The sequence below is a fragment of the Typopeltis vanoorti genome, chromosome 10 (assembly GCF_054136105.1).
Source record: "Typopeltis vanoorti isolate ZY-2024b chromosome 10, IOZ_Tvanoo_1.0, whole genome shotgun sequence".
Lineage (NCBI taxonomy): Eukaryota > Metazoa > Arthropoda > Arachnida > Uropygi > Thelyphonidae > Typopeltis > Typopeltis vanoorti.
The window spans coordinates 106,456,666-106,481,595 of NC_143558.1; the positions used below are offsets into that span (position 1 = coordinate 106,456,666).

At 37.1% G+C, this 24,930-nt stretch overlaps 1 protein-coding gene across 6 annotated transcripts in view; it reads right to left on the minus strand.

Moving 5' to 3' along the window:
* The window catches only part of LOC150102651 (UDP-GalNAc:beta-1,3-N-acetylgalactosaminyltransferase 2-like), a 322,880-nt gene that overhangs the window by 293,107 nt on the left and 4,843 nt on the right, over positions 1-24,930 (minus strand). For 4 of the 6 annotated variants that reach the window (XM_090399028.1, XM_090399027.1, XM_090399026.1 and 1 more), the window contains exon 2: positions 14,970-15,194. The exons of 1 other annotated variant lie outside the window; for it this stretch is intronic. In XM_090399028.1, the coding sequence (XP_090255154.1) occupies positions 14,970-15,117 (148 nt within the window). In that variant the 5' untranslated portion in view covers positions 15,118-15,194. Of the gene's footprint in view, positions 1-14,969; positions 15,195-22,598; positions 22,655-24,930 lie in introns of those variants that run through there. One more of the 6 variants, XM_090399025.1, reaches the window with a different exon arrangement.

The following is a 24,930-nucleotide window of genomic DNA, read 5'->3' on the forward strand; positions in this document are numbered from 1 at the left end:
CTGTGTTAGAATTGCCATTAATTAATTCTAACATTAAGTAATTAACGCAGGTAATCACTTCATGATCACTCTCGCCAAGTGGAGGGAAGTGCAAAACCCAATTTGCAATTACATCCTCTGATGAAATGATCAAATCTAAAACTCTCCATCCTAATGTGCCATCCTTCACATACCACCCAAGATAGTTGTCTCTCAAGAACTCAAGAAATTCATTTTCCTCATTCCCAAATGCTATCTCTTCCTTCCAATCTATACTGACATAATTCAAATCACCCATAATAATCACCCTTCCTTTGTTCACAAATCTAAGTTGCATATACATTTATTCATCATCACCCTCTGCATTCCCTTGCTTATAGCATCATCTAACTAAACTTCTCTTTCTATCAATCTCTACTCACATCATACTGCCTCAAAACAACTGCCACTATTTACATCTTGCATCTCCACTTTGCATGATATAATGTGTCTTATATTATCAACAGCACTCCCTCCCCCTTTGCTTTTTATCCTCCCTGTCCTTTCTATCCTTAATGAAAACAAGTTTCCATTTCTATTCCCATCATGATATCATCCTGATCCAACCATGTTTTGCTTATTCCAACATATCTCAATCGACAAAACCATTTCATGCTCCTGGCATTTGTAAATAAATAATGCAGTTCATTCTTGGGTTTATAACTAGTCCAGCCCATGCTACTCGTAGATTGTGATTTCCCCACTTAACCATTCCCAATTGTCTTTATCACCACTTAACCTATCTCTTTATATCAACTACATCCTAGGCCATCCCATTCCCATACTGATCATCCTCATATACATAATCACTACTACTTCCAACATTCACTCTCCCAATACTGTGTCTCTTTGTCCACCCTGACTCCTCCCATTTCCCTGTCCATCTTACATTCTAGTTCTGTCATTATCACTCATAATACTACTATTCTCATTTACAATAACTTCACTCACCTGTTCCACTCTCTCGATCTCTTGCTTCACTTCTAAATTTTTCTGCTCTCCTGCTCACATCACTAATATGCTTCCTCACAGCAAATACAAACGTCAAAGACTCTTTTTAGAATCAGCAGCAGATCTAAAAATCACCCCTATCTAAATATATATGGTTGTGTTAAACTTCTCAGGGTAGAAAAACTTTTAATTCTTAGGCCTGCAGCCCGACAGCACCCATAGAGTGACCCTCTAGGACTTTAGGCTTAAAATAGTCGAATTTCTTCCACATATTGTTGTGTGTGTTTTTGTATGTATTATTACAATTTTAATATTGTATTCCTGAAGATGTCCTCTGTGACAGAGATGAAATATCAGAGTGATAAAATTTGTTGTTTAATTATTTCTTTGTACTGTATTTATTCCATTAAATTTAATTATCTCCTTACCGAAATGAATGTATACTAGAATTCAAAAATGAAAGAATATCACCTAACTTGACACAGAGGACATTTTTCAATACATGGTTAGAGAGGTTGGGAACATGGGATCATCCCTGGAAACTGGGCAACAATGTGGTAAACAAAGGCATGAGATTAGATTTTTTTTTGCTTTAGGCAGTAGTGAGTTCTTTGTCAGCGAATAAATTCAAAGAGAAGTATAACAAGTACTGTGTGTCTGGTTAGTGCAAGAAATGTTTAGTAAACCTTCTGTCATGAGTCCTTAGACTCCATAGTTACAAAAATATCATATTCATATGGTAGAAAAATATGAATACTGAAATATTTATATTCAAAAATCTAAGAAGTGAACTCTCTTAGAATCATATCTTATAAAACAACTCAAAGCTGATAAACTGATTTATTTTTTTTTAAATAATTAATTTACAGATACAAACATTTTTATACTAATAAATGTGATGAGAGAGTTGCAGATGAGGAGGCACAATTATTATTATTATTATTATTTGTCACCTCCACGGAGTCCAAAGACTCATCGAGGGAGGGCATCTACTCTACAGCTCTGCTTCCACCACTCACAATCCACCAACTGACCGCAACTATAACAATGCCATCTACCGATGACCGCCACCACTATTTTAAAAGGTTATAAAAGGATGTTTCATTTAGTTCATGACCTGAAGCACAAGTTTAAGTCCAAATTGAATGTCAAAGACAGGAACAGAGTAGTACTAAGAGAAGAACTCTGGAAATCAAAAAAGATGGAACATATACTATGAGGAAAGAGAATAAGAAAAATTTGGTGGAGCCCTCTCACCAGGAAAATTTTGATTTGGAAGAACATGGTTGAAAGAGTAGTTAAACAGCTTAACAGCAATAAGGCCCCAGGTGCAGATGGAATCTCAGCAAAGTTAATTAAGGTGATGGGGGTGTTTGGAAGAATAAGAGTGTTTCATAGAATGATCACAAGTATATGTGAGACGGGCTTGTGGCCTAGAGCCTGGAAGAAGAAGTCGGTTTTCATGCCATTACATAATTTAATCTCTTATGAAAGCAAGATTTTATTAAAGCTCATTTTAAATAGCATTGAGGCCAAAGTTGAGGCAGAGTTGCCTGAAGAACAAGCAGGTTTTAGGAAAGGTAAGGGTACTAGAGATCACCTTTGCCTTAGACACATCTTAGAAAAAAATATATATAACAAAGTTAGACTCCATATGGTAACGTGCTTCATAGGCTACTCTAAAGACTTGGAATGTGTTCAGTTTGTGAAGCTGTGGGAAGTAATGAAAATAATAAGTTTTCCTTTTTCAAAGTAAGAAGAGGTGTTAGATTAACTGATTTGCTCCAAGTTGGAAATGAAGTTAGGCAAGGATGCTTACTTTCTCCTCACCTATTTACTATCTATGCTGATGACATGTGCCTAGCATTGGATGAGCTTAAGATAAGAATTAGGATAGGTAGTAGATTGATCAGTAATCTGAGATACGCTGATGATACATTATAAAGGAGTACTCCTTTATAATGACAAAGAAGAAGAGGAACTAGGTCAAATTCTTGACAAAGTTGGCAAGATCAGTAAGAACAGAGGACTTCAACTCAATCCTAGCAAGCCAAGTTCAAAGACAAAGATTATGGTTCTCAAAAGAAATACAGACAGGGAAGCTCCTGAGAAACAAGTGTACCTTGATAGAGAAAAAATTGAGGAAGTCAGCAAGTTCAAGTACCTGGGATCCATCATTAATGTGAAGAATTGCTGTTCTGAAGACATCAGAAAAAGATTAGGAATGACTAAAACAACAGTCAGAGACTTGTCTAAAATCTGGAAGGATGGATCTATCTACACAGGAACAAGTTGAGGATTTTGGATGCAGGTGTTTATCCAACAGTGCCTTTTAGATGTGAGACTTGGAACTTAAAAAAGTCTGAAAAGGATAGCTGCTTTTGAGATATAGTGTTATAGAAGACTGATGAGAATATTATATACTGAAAAGTGGACAAACAGATAGATGCTAAAAATGATCAGTAGCACTTTAAGGATCCTTAGCAGAAGAAGAAGAAAGGTGAAATACTTTGGACACATCGAAAGCATGGAAGGAGGACTTCGTGAAACGTTCCCGGAAAAAGAGGTAGGGTTAGACTGTCAATGAGATGGATATATGTATAAAATTCGATGTAGCTTAAAAATACCAAAGCACTTTACATCGATTTTTACATAGGTCAAGTCTCATGAGAACTGTAAATAACCTTTTTTGTTTCTATGTATTTTGCTAAATATTAATGTAGTTAACCCTATGGAAAGTGACTGTATTTACTGTTTTAACGTCAAAAACAAGGTCAATGCTTTGACATCGGAACTTTGCATATAGGTATGTGTAAGAGCACCAGAAAGTTGTTTACAGTTATGCGTATGAGAAAGTTGTTTGTGAACTCTGCACGTAACACCTTTAAAGTTAGTATCTAAGAGTGCCACTAGGTTCAGACAAGTTTCCACTGCCCGGAAAAATACGATCAAAAGAGTACACAGAGGAGAACAAAGAGCAGGTCAAACTTAAAAGAAGATGAAAGAGTCATGCCGAATTCTTAGAGGTTTACAACCCTTGGTGCAATGTGCTGAGAAGGCAAAAATAAAAGAGAACGTGAGCAGTCTCTGGCAGAGAAGTGTGGGCGGTCTTCGGCAGAGAAGTGTGGGCGGTCTTCGGCAGAGAAGTGTGGGCGGTCTTCGGCAGAGAACGTGGGCAGTTTCCAGCAAAGAAAGGAGGAGAGGCAGTTGGAACCATAGGAGAGGCAGTTGGAACCACAGCAGAGGACAGTCAGAACCAGAGCAGTTGGCAGCAGAGAAAAGAGGAGAGGCAAGGCTCCAGTTACTAAGCAAGAGAGTCCAGGTCCAGTTGTTGAGAAAGGAGAGCCGAGATCCAGTTGCTGAGAGAGCAAGGCGAAGCGCTGTTACCGAAGACCGCCAGAGCCAGTCAGCAGCAGTTAGAGGCACAGTCATCGGCAATTAGTAGCAGAAATGGCAGCAGTTAGAAGCAGAAATTCCCAAAGTAGGATCCAGAGGAGAATTTGCCTGTATGCTGAAACCTCTTGCATGTGCTATTCGAGTACCAGATTGCAGTCCAAAAGCCTGCCAATATCCCGATGTGATACTGCTGAAGCATGACACTCCTGAAGGAAGCTTAAGATCTGAGATGAAAGAAATGCCAGAAAGACTTTAGTGTAAGAATCTTGACTGAATATGTGACACAGACTCTGTAAGTTCCATCCTTTTTGTACATTTTCTCTTATAATCTAGGAGATATGTTATATATGGACTGTTAAGAATTAGTTTAATAATAATAAGTGTCCATAAGAGTCAATTGGCATGTTAGAAGTTGATATCAAATTTGTAAAAATAACTTAGCAGAGAGTTAGATAACCTCTTTGCAAGTAAACTAGAAGTTTAATAAGTTGAATTTGTATGCAGAGAGTAAATAAGTTTTGGAGTTAAAGAGATTATTTAGTGTTGAAGTAAAAGGCTTCTAATTTTATGTTAAAGATTTTATAGATGGGTAGAGAAAGCAATCTCCCTGTCGTTTGATTCATGTATATTTCATATTAATGTAAATAAATGTGTTTTAATTATTTGTTAAAAGAGTGCTGCCTGATCCTTTATTTTACAATGCACTGTTTCTAAAAATAATCGGACTTGTGAGCAGGAAACAACTAAGGCATTAAAAGTGTAGTTTAATTACTTAAGAACAATGACTGTTTATATAAACTTTGTTGAAGGAATTTATGCTAGTAAGAGAGAGAGAGATCTACTGGATGTTTTATTGAGTCTTATGCCGAATATTGATATATTTGGATGGTGCAGTCTAACAAATAAATTTTCCAGTGTTCATAAGGCATACGACTAGTAAATACGGAAGGTGGATAAACATAATATACAGAAGAGTAAGTGAGAAAGGTTAAGAGAGAAAAAGCATGCACTGCTGATTAGTGATAAAGAATGAAAGAAGATATTACAATAACGCAGTAGACAGCTTTCATTACAATGGCACAGTCGACAGGATAAAATCCACAGTAGTTAACATAAAAAATAGTGGATTGGAACAGTTTTATAAATAAAGAACAGGCAATTAAATAGAAAGTGTATATATATATATACATATTATATAGCATAAGAAAATTTTTTTAAGAACCAAGAATGTGAACAGCGGTAACTCAGGACCCACTCGTACTAACACGATGCGGATGTAGAATTTTTTAGAACTGTAAATCCTCACCTCATCATACCTCAATTCTCTGGAGAGGACCACGATGATGTGTTGTCCTTCTTCAAGTTTGCAGATTAGCTAAGGAACGTCGGAAACTGGTCGGACTTCCAGCCTCTAATAATATTAAGGAATAAACTGATTGGGAGGGCCAGGAATTTTTTGTTCCTTTCCCATACTGAGAGACACTTTGGAATACAATAAATTCAAAGATACCTTGATATCTCAGTTTTCCAAAGTTAAAAGCATGGGTCTGAACCTGTGGAGGCTGCAAAAATGCAAACAAGAAAAGAAAGAATCTGTTCAGACAATTATAATAGACTGCTCACTTTTGTGAGGAGAAGAGTCATCTTGATTGGGCAGTATTCAACCAATTCAGATTAGGAGTAAGAGAAGAATATAAAGAGGCAGCATATAAAAGGAAGATAAGTAATTTAGAAGAATGCTATCAGGCCATAAAAGAAAAAGAAAAAAGGCTAGGCAATCTGCAACCCACATCTAGTGCCAGCCAGATACACAGCATTACAGAAGTGTCAGATCCAAAGAGTGAGATTAAGAAAGAGAAAAATATAGGGAATCCTAAAGAAAAAAGTAAAGACAAACTGAAGGGAGAAAAAGAAGAAAATAAGGCCACAGAAGTAAATAAAATAGACCACAACAGATTGACGGTTGCAGAGTCTTTTAACATGGAAGAAATATACTCTTATATACAAAAAGAGGTAGAAAGACTGCAGCAGTTCTTGATGGAGAAACTTGACTCCATTCTAAACCAGTTAGAAGAGTTCAAACCAAAAAACTCCAAGGAGCAGCTGGGCTCTGAACAAGAGGGTACTGAAAGGGAAAACAGGAGAAAAGTACCTCAGTGCTATAGATGTAATAAGTTTGGGCACATTGCCAGAAATTGCTATAGCGGTAGAAGAGACTCATATAGAAGGATGTATTGGGAATCTAATATGGTAACATCTCGCCACCATCACACACGAGGAGCAAAGAGAATGCAGAGAAACATTAGAAATCAACATGGAGATTCTATGACTATGATACAGGGAAAAATAAGAGGGCTACGGTGCAAAGTTTGGCTAGATACTGGTTCCCAAGTTTCAGTGATTACCATGTCTTTATTTAGGAAGCTGAAATCCCAGGTGCCCAACTGTATCACTATGTTAAAAAGGCCGATCACATTAAATGGGATTGCGAAGTACTCTGTTCATGCCTCGGAGAAACTGAAGGTAAATATGTAGCTGCCTGGTTTTGAGTTGACTGTCTCACCAGAGCTATTGATACTCCCAGAAACCCTAGAACTACAGAAAAGATAGTACTTGGATCTGACTGTTTAGAGAAAGACAGGTTCTCCTGCAATTTCTCTAAAAAGGAAATCTCCATAATGGGGATTAAGCAGTTTGCCCGGAAGAAAGATACCCAAGGACCCTATTCTCCCCTCTTCTATCATTCCCATAACTCTCTCACTCCTACTCTGATTCGCCTTGCATTCACCTCTTCCATTCGCCTAATCTCGCCTTTCACACTTACCTTTCTTCTACTGGTCCTGTATATTATTAAACACAATAAGGAACTTATATCAGAATTTTATTTCTTCATTATATTATTTTCTTTATTTATATATTTTCTTTATTTCATTAAGAGCATAGTCAATATGCAATTCGAATCAAATGAGCACATGTATCAAAACAAAAATTCAACAATAAAAATTCCTCCGATTACAATATAGTACAGATTATGTGCCCTCACCTGTCTTATATATATTGGCAAATAAATTCCTTTCTCCTTGATACGTCTACATTTCTGTTCAACCTCAAAGTCAGGACTATATAGTCACTCTCTCATCAACTTGGAGGGGTTATAACATCTGTTACAATCAGATCCTCAAATCAGATCAATTAATATCCCTTTAATTTTTCACACAATATATATTGTGTGGCAATATATTTATTATATATACAATATACAACTGCAAATTAATAATACCACAAACTTCTCTCTCTTATTTCTAATAGTCCTTCCATCAGCAAACAAACAAAACTCATTTAAAAACTCATTACAACCTTGCTTTTATCATTATTTACTTCTGCTGCTTCACTAGGGTACTCATTAACTATCCCTTTGCATCACTATATTCATGACTTCACCAGATGACTGAATCCCACTCTGAAGCCATCTTATTTTCTTCACACAATTAGTTACTGCACTCTCTATACCACACACTAACCACCATTATTTCTTTGTTACTTTTTGTAACTTTGCACTCGCAGTTTCAAATCTTTCATTATGTCCTTTTATAAGCAGGCTCCTATTCTTACATCCATTGACATACTGGTTGTCCTGTAGACTGTGAAAAGATGAGTGAATTTTATATTTAATGTGTGGTGATAGTGTCTAATTTGTAGATTGAGTGTAACAGTGTGAGATATTTGAATGTAGAATGAGGTGTTTGGTTAAATATTTAAGGTGATATTAATTTAAATTCATTGTTTCTTTGTTAGTGCTCTAATACAATATTGTGGCAAAAGCTAGATCATTGCATAGGTCGATGCAAAAGTAAAGTGAAGGCATCGTTTTTCCCAAATGGTACAGTGCCATGATTGTAGCATGTATGCATGGGAAGATGTCATTGGATATTTATGTGGAGAGACTAAATAAGATAAAGGAGCAAGTGTGGATATGTAGGAAATACAATATTCTGATAGACAACGAGGAGTATTTAAATATGAGCAGGGAATACGGCATCATAAATGAAATGGTGTTGAGAAAGATTGTGCGAATGTTCAGAAAGTGTGTGGAAGTGATAGCAAGGAAAAGCGTTCAAATGAAAATAAAGCATGCAATAATGATGACGAAAAATACTTGCAATTAATGATAAGATGGCAAGAAGAGGTGACAGCAAACAAGCTTGTGTAACTGACAATAAGATATATTATTATTATTATTATTATTATTCAGGCTTCCATGGAGTCAAAAGATTCATCGTGAGAGGTCCTTCCTTCATCAAGACTCATCGAGGGGAGATCCTCCCCTAAAAAACACAGTCTTTCATACCATTCCGTAAACTCATTGACCATTCTCACTCTCACCACTCCATCAGGCAGTGCATTCCATGGTTCAACCACCCTCCATGCAAAGAAACCACTCCTCACAATTTCCTTTCATAATTTCCAGGGATGGCATCTGGTCATCACTTCTTCCCGCTGTTCAACCAAGCAAAAGAACTCCCCAGTGTCAACCCTGTAACCACCTTTCAACAGTTTAAAAGTCTCAATCATATCACCTCTCCTTCTTCTATCCACCAAACTCTGGAGTCCACATTCTCTCAGCCTATCCTCATAACTATCATTGTACAGTCCTGAAACCATCTTTGTTATCCACCTTTGTACCCTTTCCACAGTTAATTTATCCCCATCAAATCCAGGGGACCAAATCTGAGAACAATAGTCCAAGTGTGGTCTGATCAGGGTCTTATACAACGGAATGATAACTGTTTTATCTCTGCAGGTCAGCGTCCTTCTCGTTATTGCAGCAATCCTCTGTTACCTTCACCACCTTTGCAATATGTCCCCTAAATTTCGGGTTTCTATGTAGGGAGAATGTAGGATTTGACAAAGGGTCTGGAATGGGTAAGAAGATAAACAAATGACTCAAGGAAGGGTACGAAGAAGTCACATCTAGTAAGGATGTAGGGAGAATGTACGATTTGAAGAAAGGTCTGGAATGGGTAAGAAGAAAAACAAACGACTAAAGGAAGGGTAAGAAGAAGTCACATCTAGTAAGTGATAGTAGCGAACTTATTATAGATAGTGAGAGTGAATAATAGAAAAAATAAATTACACAAGATTTGAAAGCCGAGTTAGGCAAGAAATGAAGCAGACATGGAGTGAATTGAAAATATAGAAGAATGAAAAAGACAGGAACGAATGATGCTGGTATGAAAGAGGTAACGAAAGACTCATTAGTGGGATTTGTATGGGATTTGATTATTAGAGGTGTGGTCTGGTCAACAAAAAAATGCACAAGGTTTGTTTTCTGGAGGATAAAATGAATAGTGATTGAGCTGTTGAATATGAGTAGGCGAGCAAAGGAGTTGGTAGTGGTAGAGAGAACAAATTACTTGACAGGAAAGAAGGAGAATGTAAGATTGGAAATCAAGAGATTGTTCAAAAGGATAAAAGAAAATAGTGTGATAGATAAGGTTATCAGTTTGTTGCCCAGGTATGACAATGATGAGATGAAGTGGAGAGAAAGAATATTTTCCACTTAAAGTGGAAATTAAAGAATAATTTCCACTAACATATTATAAATGATATGTTAGTGGAAATGTGTGAAGAGAAAGGAGTGCAGTTTGTTAATGTGTAGAATGAATTTGAAGGATGAATTGAACTATATATGCATGATGGACTGCATTTGAATGGTTTGGGTGTACGTCATTTGGAGAGACTACTGCTGGAAGGGAGAGTAATGAGTGTAAAGAATAAATCTGAGGAAGTAAGAAATAATGTGAAAGAGCAGGAGAGTAAAAAAAAAATAAGAGATTGTAGTGGTATTTATGAATGAAGAAGTGAGTAGCATAAATGCACAGAATGAGAGAACAAGCATGCAAGACAAACAGAGAAACAGGGAGACTCAGGGTGGACAGGGGAATACAGTGGTAGAAAGATTGATAACACAGTCCAACACAATTTTTGCTGACTTTTATATGAGACTTGTTTTTTACTAATTTGGGTGCTGATTTCAAATATCAAACCCATTTTTCTCTATCACGTCAGGTTTTTCCTCTATGGCATTTTCTTTTTGCTAATTTGTAAGTTTTCGATAGTTTTAAGGAGGCAGTACTATTTAGAGGATCAAAAAAATCGATTTTTTAATATTATTTTCTGAAAGTATGTACTTTTAAAAATCTGTTCCTAACTTTTTATCAAGAAATTCGAAAAATTCCCGAAGATATAGCCTATTATTCAAAGCGGTGCGCAGATCAGAATCAGAGCACTCACTGCTCTCGCTTGTTAGTAAACGAATAAATGCGTAAGAACCTGCAACGCCACGTACTGGCGCTTTGAATGCGAGAGAGGCCGATAATTAAATAACTACTTAACAATATTCATTAAAAATTACAAGAATATTTATAAAAAAATAACAATTTTACTTAACTTACACATGAGTTTCAGGGAATAAATTTTTGTTTGTAGCAATTTCTGCTGTGTGTTCTGTTTTGGCAATCCCTTTGAATACTCCAACAGTAGTCGGCCATCATGTGAGAATCCCATCTTCCTTGGTACCGATCTTCCATAGTTTTTAAGTCTTGATGAAATCTTTCGCCTTGTTCATCGCTTACAGCACCTAAATTCTCGGGAATTCTCGGGAAATCAAGCATTGTTTCCACTAGATCTTTGTAATTGCATGCTTTTTTGTTTCCAAGAAAATTATTTGCAACCATCGTAAATGAAGTCAGGCCTCTTTCTCAATTTCGTTCATAGAGTTGATGAAATTTGGGTCTCTCATTAAAGTTCTAATTTGCGGTCCATCAAATACAACGGCTTTAATTTTTTCATAACTAAGTTGTGGAAATTTTTCACATACGTATTGGAAACAGTCACTTTGTAAATCTAAAGCTTTAACATACTGCTTCATAAGACCTAGTTTGATGTGTAGAGGTGGAAAAATGATTTTTTCTCTGTCGATTAAAGATTGATTTATAACATTCTGTTCTCCAACATTTAAGGATATTCTAAGAGGCCAATGTTTCTGACTCCAGTGTTGGTTTCTAGCTCGACTATCCCAGAAGCATAGAAAACACGAAAACTTTGTATATCCTCTTTGAAAGCCAAGTAAAAAGTTCACCATTTTAAGATCCACACAGATGATCCAGTTATGGTCTGTATATTTTAATAACTTCAGAACCTTTTTAATGTCCTCATATGTTTCCTTTAAGTGGACTGAATAGCCAATAGGAATTGAGCCATATACATTCCCATTGTGTAGCAAGACACACTAGAGACTTCTGCTTGAACTGTCGATAAATAAACGCCACTCATTTGGATGATATTGTACAACACTCATTTCAGTTAGTAAACCTGACACATTGTTACAGTAAACAAATTGAAGCTAACAATTCCGATGATTCCTTTGATAGGCCCAAATCTCTTACTAAGTCATTCAATTCCGCTTGAGTAAAACGTTGCGGTCCAGAACTAGAAATTAAATTTTCATTGTTTGAATCAACATCCGAGTCTTGCTCTTCAAGAACATCTGACATATCCCGATCATGCTCGTTCTAAAGTAAAGGAAATCCTTTATAAATTGGCATGGCTATTTCATTGGAATGAGCAACTGGCTGAATTTCTGAGTCGAGATTTGGATATACAATTTTTTTCTTATTCTTCTTATTATAGCCAGAAGTCTGAACTAAACAAAAATAGCAATCATCTACGTGATTTTTCAGTTCACGCCAAATCATTGGAATGCCAAAAGCTAATTTTTGGTGTTTTCCCTTGCTCCACTGTCGTAAATTTTCTACACATGACTTACACACTTTATTTGGAGCCCACGAATTGTCCTGATCTGCAAGTTTTACGTCAAAGTATGCAAAGTACACTTTCTTAACGAAATCAGTGATATTTGTCCTTTGACTGGGAACAGTAAAGCTGCCACAAATGTAGCAGAAGGAATCTACACCTATCGACACATTTTCGAGTAGTAGACATGATGTATTTTCTTCACTGCCGATCAGAAACAAGGGAAATAAAATGGATGTGTTGATTGGGTTTATTCATCCAAAATTGTTAGAATAAGAGCAAACATGGTTGGACAAGGATGATATCACAGGAATAGAAATGGAAGGAATGATTTTTCATAAAGATAGAAAGGGTACAAAGGAAGTGGACTGATGTTGATAACAGAAAAAGAGTTATATCCATACAAGGCAGAAATTCAAGAGGGAGGAAATAGTGGCAGTCATTTTGAGGCAGTATGGTGTAATATAGAGGAACAGAATGAAATACTTAGATGCTGCTATAGGACTGGAAATGTGAAGGGTAATGACCACAAAATGTATATGTAAATTAGCCAAGCAAATAGGGAAAAGGATGATCATCAGGGGTTAATTTAATTATTTCAATATAGAGACTGGGATAAAGATATAGCAACCAGAAATAAGGAAAATTAATTCCTTGAGTTTTCAAGAGACAACTACCTCAGACAGTATATAACAGAGGATACATGAGGATTGAAGGTCTTGGATTTTATCATCTATCAGAGGGTGTTATTATAAATGGGGTGTCAAATTTCCCTCCATATTCTTATAGATATGTATAATGCTATGCATTATAGGGAGGGTCACACTACAAAGACCAATTTCGACCTTTTTTTGAGTTATCATCGGTGGGAGCCAGACCCAGAAGTGATACCACGGTTGAAGTAAAGCAGAAGTCATATTTCCATACACAAGTAGCCAAAAAAGTGTCACACCTTATTACCAAAATACTTACTCTGGATTAGAGATAGATGTTGAAAGTTTTTCCACTTGGTTATACTATAAATTAAAGATGCCAAGAAATTATATTCTTGGTTTAATCCTTTAGCCAAATATAAGCAAACAAAGTTTACATGTGAAGTAACTTCACGACTGGGATGCTTGTGTATAGAGGCCAATGACTTCACATCACTTGCCTTAGTATCCCATAATGCAAGGCACATATCCTTATAAACATGTATAATGCTAAACATTTTTAGCAACTAAAGGGGAGTCATGTTTTAGTAATCTGCTTATTACAACAAGGTGACAGCTGCATTGGACAAGATGATGGATACGCAGTGGTATACTTAGATTATGGAAAGGCTTTTGATAGGTTATCCCATAATAAGATGGATACACAGTGGTATACTTAGATTATGGAAAGGCTTTTGATAGGTTATCCCATAATAAGTTGATATTTAAAACAGAATGGATTGGATTGGATAGCACATTTAATTTGAAACTGGCTATCTGATAGGTATTAACAATTTGTGTATGGAGTAGCAATATCCACAAGAGGAAAAGTCACTAGTGGTGTGGTCTGTTTTAGGGCTATTGCTGTTTAACCTATATGCTCATGATATGGGGGAAGATTTCAACGGAGATAAATAGTAGTTTGCAGATTATGCAAAATTGGGAAGAACTATGAGGAGTATAGCAGATGATGTGGCCTTTCAAGAAGACTGAATAGATTGAATGAATTTGCATTGCAGTGGGAATGCCAGCTCAGTGTTGAGAAATGTAAGGTTTAAAAATATGGAAAGCAAAGAAGGGAAGAAAAATTTACTCTTGGTGGGAACATATTGTCAGAGGTGGAGGAAATAAGAGATCTTGGGGTGATGGTAGATAAGGATATAAAATTTAGAGGAGACACTGCCAAAATAGTGACAACAACACAATGAATTGTGGCAATGATGGGAGGACACCAACTTGTAGAAAAGTAAGGAGATTCTGATTCCATTGTATAAGTGCTTGATCAGGCTGCATATCGACTACTGTGCATAAATTTAGTCACCTGATATTCAAAAGGATGCAGAGATGATTCATTAAGGTAGTTTCTGGTCTCTGGAATGTTGAGTATGAAGAAAGGTTGAGAAGATTGGTTGAGCCAGCCTGGTTGGCCGAGCAGTTGGCGTTTCTGCTCTCCAGCCAAAATGCTGGGGGGTTCGAATCCTGCCATGGGCATGGGTGTTTTTGATTGGCTGTGAAAATACTAGTGGTGGTTGTCAGCAGTAGATGGCATTGGTGTAGATGATGAAGGTAGTTGTGATTGGTGGAGATGGAGAGTTGTAGAGTAGGTGACCTCCCTCAATCAGTCTTTGGACTCCCTAGAGGAGTTACGTAATAATAATAAAAAGATGCAATTTGCATCTTCTCAACTTTTGTTGAGAAAAAGAAGTGATATGATAGAGATGTACAAGTTGGTATAGGATGAACATTGAAGAGGTTTTTCATAATGGAAAATAAAATGGGAATAAGAGATCATTCTGAAAGATGTATAAGGAGGAAGTGAGCAAGTTAGTGAGAAGCAGGTTTTTTTTGCATGAAAAGTTGTGAATGATTGGAATGCACTGCCTGACAGCATGGTATCTGCAGAGAATTTGAATGCATTTAAGACACAGAATGATGAACTCTGTGTGTGTGTGACAAATGGACCTGCTGTGATGAGTCTTTGATCCCACTGGGGTGTTGGGATAATAATAATTCTGTTTATATCTTTCCACAACCTGTACAAACACAAGTACAAGAAATAAAACAAAATCTGTATTTCATAATATACACATACTGTACCTGTTATATTTGTTATCCACCATTCACAACTATGTTCATCCAACCTAAACTGAGGAGGGATATTGCAAACACTCCTTCCAATAATGAACCATGATCTTAATTTGAAAGATGTGTGTATATTGTACCCATTTACATTTATTTCACTCATCCAAGTTCGTCTGATTGTATCTCTTTGAGCAAAATTGTCTCTTGCTGACAGAATTCCAACAATGAGATCATAGTAATCTGAAAAAGTAAAATATAAAATACATCCATATTATATGCCACTACTAAATAATGAATTTCTTTAATGGATAAAATACAATGTGCCAAACATGCCTTTTTAATACTGAGTTCAGATATTACCATAGATAACTGAATATATGCAGTTGTTTGTACATGATGAAATACAAGTGAGAAATTTGAGTAGATCAGATGCTATAGCTTTACAAGAAGATTTGACTGTGGATGTTTGGAATTATACATAAAGCAGCTAAGGATGTAAAGGTAGCATATTATGTCTGTAAATTGTATGTGTTCTTCTGGCTATTTTAACCTGCTTTGTGGGGTGAAAACCTCTTTTTAGGAAGGGGAGGGAGAGCCCTGCTACTTCTCTAGGAAACTGGATAACTCACCTGAATCTGAAAAATTCTTATAAAGGTCTTCACATCCTATAGAGGATTCAAATCCAGGTCTTTCCAACCAAAGGTCATCTTCAATACTAAGTTATAGAGGCTCCAAATAAACGGTGTGCTCATGCACACCGTTTATTTGGAGCGGAAAAATTTGGTTTATTTGGAGAGGGTTTACGGAAAAGTCGCCCCAGCATTTAGCCCGCTGTAGATAATGAATAGGTTACAAAAATATAAATACAGTCAACGCTCGATGACTCGAATTTTTAATGAAGAACTAGCCCCTTTGGTGGAGATTCAATGTTAAACTCTCTCGATTACTCGAACCGAACTTCCAATAACTCTAACTTTTCCAAACAAATTTTTAAAATTATATTCGTATACAAATCATCACGTAGCTTTTAAACTAATTTCTCCCTTTTTGTATGTCTTCAGGGTTCTCTTTCCATCGTAAAAGTATTAACTGGAACTGTTAATCCTTTCACAATGGAAAGAATACATACTCGACCATGAGGGCGATAGTCACGTGGTTGGTGACGGACATGGGGGAGAGGGAACAGTGGACAGCGCGCGTTTGCTGTTTTCGTCACCTCATTATCGGTGGTGCATTGCATGAACAAGATGTGCGTCGTAGGCAGTGCAATATCTAATAATTATTTTTGCATTTTGATTGATTAATCCTGTGTATACAATGGCAAAAAGTGTTCCATCAATAACAGGCAAAAGAAAATTGGTAGATGACGACAACCACATTTACGTGTTTTCAAAGAGAACTGTAGATGAACAACATGAAATCTGGGTTTGTGAAAAACGTTCCACCTGCAAAGGGCGTGTTTGCACAGAGGGCTTGGAAGGCCCAGTTGTGAAAGTCATAACTAAACATAACCATGCAGCTCAAGCTGCAAGGTCGGAAGCACTGCAATTGATTGGTCAAATAAGGCAACATGCAACAACCACAAATGAACAGCCACAACAAACTGTTGCAAAACGGATTCACTTAAATGATTCGTCATGTTCGATGCAACAATGGTACTCCTGCTTTACTGAGCAATCTCCAGGACCTAGTAATTCCACAAAATTATCAAGAAATTATTATCGATGGCAATGTACAACAGTTTTTGACGTATGATTCTCAGGACGAACTGCTCCCGGGTCGCATGCTTATTTTTTCCATAGTAACAATCTTCAGTTATTAGAGCATAGCCAGGAGTGGTTTTCTGATGCAACTTTTAGCAGAGTACCCATGCATTTCCATCAGCTTTATACAATTCATGTGGTTCAATTCAATGCAGTTATTCCAGTGGTCTACGTGCTTCTGCCAAACAAAACTCGTGCCACATACGTCAAGTTGCTTCAAGAAATTAAAAATCTACAACTGGGTCTCCAACCCCAGCGACTTATGACAGATTTCGAACAAAGTGCCATGCAAGCCTTCCAACAAGAATTTCCTAGGATTGTAAATACCAGTTGTTTTTTTCATCTTTCCCAAAGCGTTTGGTGAAAGGTACAGAATGAAGGTTTAAAAGCCTGAAACGAACAAGACCATGAATTTGCTCCTTGGATTCGAATGATTCCGGCATTGGCATTTATTCAAGACCACGAATTTGCTCGTTGGATTCAAATGATTCCGGCATTGGCATTTATTCCTCATGATAATGTTATTCAAGCATTTGAAGATTTAGTTGAAGCTGGTGACTTCCCCATTGAAGCTATGGTGATTGCAAACTACTTTGAAGATACATATATTGGAAGAAGACAATGGCGAGACCGGCAATTACCCATTTATGCCATCGAAATGTGGAATGTTTACACACAAACACTGAATGATCAGCAACGTACCAACAACGGCGTGGAGGGGTGGCATAGGGGATTTCAGGAAACTTGTGCTACTTGATTCCCAAATATTTACCGATTAATCAATTCTTTAAAGAAACAACAAGGGCTGCACAATTTCAAAATTACACAACTAATTGCCGGTAATTCAGACAATCAAAGAAACAAGACGTATGCTGCAATTTCTGCTGGAATCAAAACAATAGTCCAAGATTTTCAAAATCATAATGTAATTGATTACCTTAGAGGCACTGCATACAACTTCGAGTTTTAAACAATAATAATGTGATCATTATGGGTGATTTTAATTATGGCAATATAGACTGGAATGATGAGATAGCAACTGGAGGTAAAGAAAATGAGTTTCTTGAGGGATAACTACCTTAAACAGTATGTAACAGAGGGCACACAAAGATTGAGGGTCTTGGATTTGGTCATCTCATCACAGGATGTAATTGTAAATGAGGTGTCAAATCATCCACCAATTGGTGAGAGTGACCATGAGGTGATTACCTGGGTGGTTGCCAGCAGTGCAAGAACCTCTGTGAGAAAAGGGTATATGTGGAACTACAACGGGGGATGATTCAGGAGACAGCTGCAGGTGTAGCATGGAATGAGGAGTTAGCTGGAAAAGAGATCAATGCAGCTTGGGGGATTTTCAAAAACTGTTTAGTAGATGCAATATCTAAATGTATTTCAAGGGTGAGAAAGTTAACTAAGGTGGGTGTGAGATGGATGAATAAAGAGATTAAGCATGCGATACAGAGAAAAAGGGCATTGTGGAGGCAGCATAAGAGAAGTGGAAATAACCAATTCCATGAGGTCTACAAAGACCAAGCAAGGAGGGTGACTTGGTTATTAAAATTAGCTAAAGAGAGGTATGAACAGCAGTTGGCTAATGAAACCAAAAAGAATCCTAGGGAGTTCTTTCGATATGTAGCCAGCAAAAGAAAGAATAATTATGAAAGGATGACATTGATTGGAGAAAATGGTATAAAGACAACTGATGCAGAATGTGTGGTGGAGGATACTTAATGAGCAATTCATAAAAATCTTTCAATCTTGTGAATGTGACTTCATGGAGAGATTGAGAGCAGTAGATGGAGGAGAGACTGACTGTAAGTGAGCAAGAGGTGTATGGAGAGTTGAGTAAACTAGATGTTAATAAGTGGGACTTGATAATATATCACCACATATTCGGAAGGAATGTGCCAGGGAGTTGACACCTGTCTTGACATATTTTTTTTAATACGAGTCTTGCACTCGGTCAAGTCCCTAAGGAGCGGAAGGATGGCAAGACTGTGCCACTTCATAAAGGAGGTGATCGAACTCAAGCATCAAACCATAGGCCTATCTCTGTGTCAGGTGTTGTGGTTAAGTTGTTGGAGAAGCTTGTGAGAACTAGGATCCAGAGTTGAGTTGACAACAATGGTATAATCTTTGATGGACAGCATGGATTTGCTAAAGGGAGGTCATGTTTTAGTAATCTACTTACTTATTACAATAAAGTGACTGCTTCCTTGGACAGAGGAAAAGGATACATAGTAATATACTTGGATTTCGCAAAGACTTTCTGATAGAGTACCTCATGATAGGTTGACAGTCAAACTAGAGCAGATGGGGTTGGATATTCGATTAATGCATTGGATTGCAGACTGGCTATCTGATTGGTATCAACAAGTTGTGTATGGGGGTGCGATATCCAGGAAAAGGAAAGTCACTAGTGGAGTGCCTCAGGGGTCTGTTTTAGGTCCATTGTTGTTTAACTTGTATATTAATGATATAGGTGAAGATTTGGATGGAGATATTCAGTTGTTTGCAGATGATGCAAAGTTTGGACGAACCACGAAGTGTAGTGAAGATGTTGTGGCCTTACAGGAAGACTTGAATAGATTGAGTGATTGGGCATGGAAATGGAGATGTGAGTTCAATGTTGCAAAATGTAAGGTTTTAAAATTTGGAAAACAAAGATGGGATGCAGAATTTATGCTTGGTGAGAATATATTGTTGGAGGTAGAGGAAATAAGAGATCTGCATGTGATAGTGGATAAGGATCTAAAATTTAGGGGACACATTGCCAAAATTGTGAAGACAACACAAAGGCTTCTGGGAATGATGCAGGGGACTGACATGTAGAAGTAGGGAGATTCTTGTTCAGTTGTATAAAGCTTTGATTACGCCACACATGGACTATTGTGCTCAGATTTGGTCACTGGGTTTTCAAAAGGATGAAGAGATGTTGGAAAGGGTGCAAAGGAGACTGGCTAAGGTAGTTTCTGACCTCTGGAATGTCGAGTATGAGGAAAGATTGAGAACATGCAATTTGCAGAGTCTGATGGACAGGAGGAAGAGGGGAGTATGATAGAGACCTACAAGTTGGTAAGGGGTTGTTATAGGATCAAAGCTGGAGAAGTTTTACAGAGAATAGTGGGAGATCAGGGGAGAACCAGAGGTCATCCCTGGAAACTGTATGAAGAGGGTGTGAGCAGGGGAGTGAGAGGCAGGTTTTTTTCATGCAGAGTTGTGAATGATTGGAATGCCTTGCCTGAGAATGCGGTGTCTGCAAAGAGTTTGAATGTGTTCAAGGCATGGTATGATGAGCTGTGTGTGTGTGTGTGAGAGAGAGAGAGAGAGATAAAATGACCTCCCAGATGAGTCTTTGACTCCATGAGGTCTTGGGGTGGTAATAATAATAATGATAATGTGCATTTATTCTATTAAAACAAAATAAATTAGAATTATTAAAAAATTAGGTGTGTTATTTACATTTTTGTAGCTTACTCATTATCTACAGGGGGTGAAATGTGCTGGGGGTGAGATATGCCTGGGGCAAAATGTTGGGGGCGGCTTTTCTGGATCCCAGTACCAGTAGCTACCAGGTTGCATATGCAAAGGGCAAGGTTTTGAAAATAAGCAAAGAAGGATGGGATTCCAAGTATATAATTGGTGGGAAATTTTGAAGGAGGTGGAGAAAATTAGGGATCTGAGAGTCGTAGTGCAGGAAAGGGACCTGTAGTTTAGGAATTATACTGCTAAAACTGTGAGGGCATCACAAGAAATTACGACAATGATTAGAAAGACCTTGAGATGTTGAAGTAATGAAATTATGGTTCCATCCTCCTCAAAAAAAAAAAAAAAAAAAAAAAAAAAAAAAAAAAAAAAAAAAGGAATATATATTGGAAAGGGACAAGAAAATACTGATTAGGACAGTGTTTTGACTTTGGGTATGAGTATGAAGGTTGACTGAGGGAATCATTTACAGAGATTCATGAATAGTAGGAGGACGGGTGGTAATATGATTGGGAGAAAAAAGTTGGAAAGGGCGAGAGAATATAACTGGTTTAAATATAGGAAAGATTTTTCACTGGTAGAATAAGGTGACATCCCTGAAGCCATATAAGGAGGATGTAAGCAAAAAAGTGAGGAGAACATTCATTCTATGCAGAGTAGTTGGTGAAGAAAATGCAGTGTTCAACAGTGTGACGGATGTGAAATAGGGAATGATTTCAATGCACAGTTCAGAACTTCGTATGTGATAAGTGGGGATATGCAATAAGTACTGCTGCAATAAGTACTCTGACCACATGAAGATCTAATGTTAATAATAATAATCATTTTCTTCTCAATTAATCTGTTATTTGTCAGGTCCTCAATACTTCCAATCTAACATTTTTCAAAGGTATACTATTAATTGTTTCCTTCATGCTTACATGGTGATCAGAATACATTATGAATATTATGGAAACAACTACCATGTTGGAGTAAAACTTTAGTTTAATATAAAATAAACACTCAACGTTTCAATGCTCACATTAAGGTCATCATCTGGAGTATACACATATATACAAAGAAACAAGCTTCACAACAATCTACATGGCATGCTAAAGTTACTGACCAACCATTACAACTATTGGCCTGACTTCTGGTGGAAAAAAAAAAGAAAAAAGAAACTCACTACATCAAAGCTAGAGTTCGATTATTATCATCCTCTGTTAGGTTACAAAATTAAATTAAATGGGTGAGCAACACGTTTACAAAAAAAGGAAAAAAAAATTAATAAATAAAAATAAAAATAAAAATAAATAATAAAATTACTTATATAAGTATACATATAAGTTACAGCTAACTGGTATGGATAGTGCCCGATGAAAATTAGCTTAGAGTCCTAAAGTCAGGGTTTGCTGGAAATTAAGTAGGCTGAATGTGTACCATTCAAATTTTTGGGATTTTTATGCCATTATTATTGTTAAGATTAGGATGTTAATCAAAATTTCACAGGCGTCTTTAAATTTTCGTTCATACCAGGTTTTTTGTATGATGTAACGAGCAAGTACTTTTCCAATCAATTTGGTGTAGGGTGTTAAGGGCATGATCCAAGAGGCGTGCTTCACAAAAATTGTTAAATTGAATATGTCATTTGTGCTCTTTTTTTATGGATATGGATTGTACGTCCAGTTTCCCGAATATAAGGTAAATTTCAGGTGCAACAGATGCAATAAACTCCAGGATCTAAGGATCCTCTACCAATGGGGATAGAGGATCCTTAGAGGGGTTGAATACATTTTTTAATTTTAAAGGTGATTTAAAAATGTAATTAAGATTATAATGGTGTAGGATTCTATTAATATTTACTGATAACCCTTTAATGTATGGGATAGCTATGGTTTTACTGTAATCTACATTATTTTTTGATGAAGTTTTAGGAAGAACTTTATTAATAGTATTTTTGCTATAGCCATTATTTCTAAATGTATTGCTAATAATTTTTAATTCTTGTTTAAGAGCTTGCCCATTACAGCAAATTGTTATAGTTCCATTTTTGAGGGTGTTAATGACTCCAAGTTTTTGTGAAGGATAATGATAAGAGTTAGCATGTATATATTGGCTGGTTATGTGTAGGTTTGCAGTAAACAGTGAAGGATAGACAGCCTGAGGGAAGACGTGTGACTAGTGTATCCAAAAAAGGGAGCGAGATTTGATTTTCAATTTCAATTTCAAATTTTTACTATTAAAATTCAAATGTTATCTACACTCATGTTATCTTTCTTCCTCACTCTTCCATCATTCACTCTGGTAACTGCATCCTACCTGCTGACTCCCTTTCATGTACTTTGTCATTACCATTCATCACTCCTGCAATGCATCTTATCTATATAATTTACAACACACCTTTCATGCATTTTACCTTTATCATTCATCACTCCACAATCTCAGTTTTGACATGATCGAGATGTCTGCCACACTCTTCTGGAGTACTTTCAGCACACATTTAATGAACTGATAACTGGAATATGAAAATTGAAAAGATGGCGTAAGTTAATGTGTAAGAAGTCTTGTTGATAGGTATCAACAAGTTGTGTATGGGGGAGTGATATCCAGGAAAAGGAAAGTCACTAGTGGAGTGCCTCAGGGGTCTGTTTTGGGGCCATTACTGATTAACTTGTATATTAACGATATAGGTGAAGATTTGGATTGAGATATTCAGTTGTTTGCAGATGATGCAAAGTTGGGATGAACCATGAAGAGTAGTGAAGATGTTGTGGCCTTACAAGAAGACTTGAATAAATTGAGTGATTGGGCATGGAAATGGAGATGTGAGTTCAATGTTGCAAAATGTAAGGTTTTAAAATTTGGAAAACAAAGATGGGATGCAGAATTTATGCTTGGTGAGAATATATTGTTGGAGGTAGAGGAAATAAGAGATCTGCATGTGATAGTGGATAAGGATCTAAAATTTAGGGGACACATTGCCAAAATTGTGAAGACAACACAAAGGCTTCTGGGAATGATGCAGGGGACTGACATGTAGAAGTAGGGAGATTCTTGTTCCATTGTATAAGGCTTTCCAACATCTCTTTGATGAAGAGATGTTGGAAAGGGTCCAAAGGCGATTGACTAAGGTAGTTTCTGACCTCTGGAACGTTGAGTATGAAGAAAGATTGAGAAGGTGTAATTTGCAGAGTCTGGTGGACAGGAGAAAGGGGGGAGATATGCTACAGGACAATCTATCATATTATAAGGGTAAGAGGTTGTTATAGGATCAATGCTGGAGAAATTCTACAGAAAATAGTGAGAGATTGGGGAAAACCAGAGGTCATCCCTGGAAACTGTATAAAGAGGGTGTGTGTAGGAGAGTAAGGGGCAGGTTTTTTTCATGCCGAGTTGTAAATGATTGGAATGCCTTGCCTGAGAGTGTGGTGTCTGCAAGGAGTTTGAATGTGTTCAAGGCATGGTATGATGAGCTGTGTGTGTGTGTGTGTGTGTGTGTGTGTGTGTGTGTGTGTGTGTGTGTGTGTGTGTGTGTGTGTGTGTGTGTGTGTGTGTGTGTGTGTGTGTGTGTGTGTGTGTGTGTGTGTGTGTGTGTGTGTGTGTGTGTGTGTGAGAGAGAGAGAGAGAGAGAGAGAGAGAGATAAAATGACCTCCCAGATGAGTCTTTGACTCCATGAGGTCTTGGGGTAATAATAATAATAATAATAATAATAAGTGTCAGATGGAAGAATCTGCATGCATGGAAATGAAAGGCAAACTGGAATGACTAAAAAAATTTGTATTTAAAGAAGCAATGTTTGACAATGGATGACTGTGAACCAAGGAAAAACTAAAGTTATAAGCAGAGAAAATGACTGTTAGGCAGAAAACTGGATAGTTTATCACAAGTCAGACATGATTGAAATTGGGTAAGTAGCAATGAATACAGCATTCTGTTTACACAAGCCAAAAATACAGGATATCAGGGAAATGTGTTTGTGGCATTAGCAGTAATCCATGATCAACCATGAATGATGCAGCAGCAAGAACAGAAGTGGGGGGTGATATATGTATTAAAGGAAGATAAAGGGGAAAGAGATATATAGTAATGGCAGCAAAAGAATTATACTTCTCAAAATAGAGACAAAGAATCTAGATGGAAATGAGGGACATAAATTGTGTATAGTGTGAAGTACACATAAGACAGAAATAAAACATCACACAGAAATGGCATCCAACAAGAAACACAAGTCAGCAGCTAACAGAACTTCTCTACGAAAGTCAGGCTCTGCATTGGATTTTTCGCAGTGGATGCATCGCAGAAACTGGCCACAGATCCTTCATATTCCTCGGCGCATACATATATAAGCAGAGGAATATGAAGGATCTGTGGCCTGTTTGGCTAAATGAGAAGAACGAAAATGTCGATGTATGTGAGAAGTGTCGGGATAGGCTGGAGCAATTAGGCATGGAAGCAGAAGTCAGGACAGTAGCGGATGAACTTCAGCAGGAGTTCGGGAAAATGAAAAGTAACCTTCATCTTTTGCAAGAGGAATTGGAAGTGCTCAGTAAGGGGGTTCTCAAAATTAAATCTGAGTCAAATAGGTTAAATAGAGAAATTAGGATCATGGAAATTACTCTAGCTGAAATAACTAGAACAGGATTAAGTATGGGAGAGTCTTCGGTGATTGATGAAGAAATAAATAGTATGGCAGTGATTGGGAGTCAGCCAAATGAAAGCACAAGAGATCTAGAAGAAACAAGGTCGT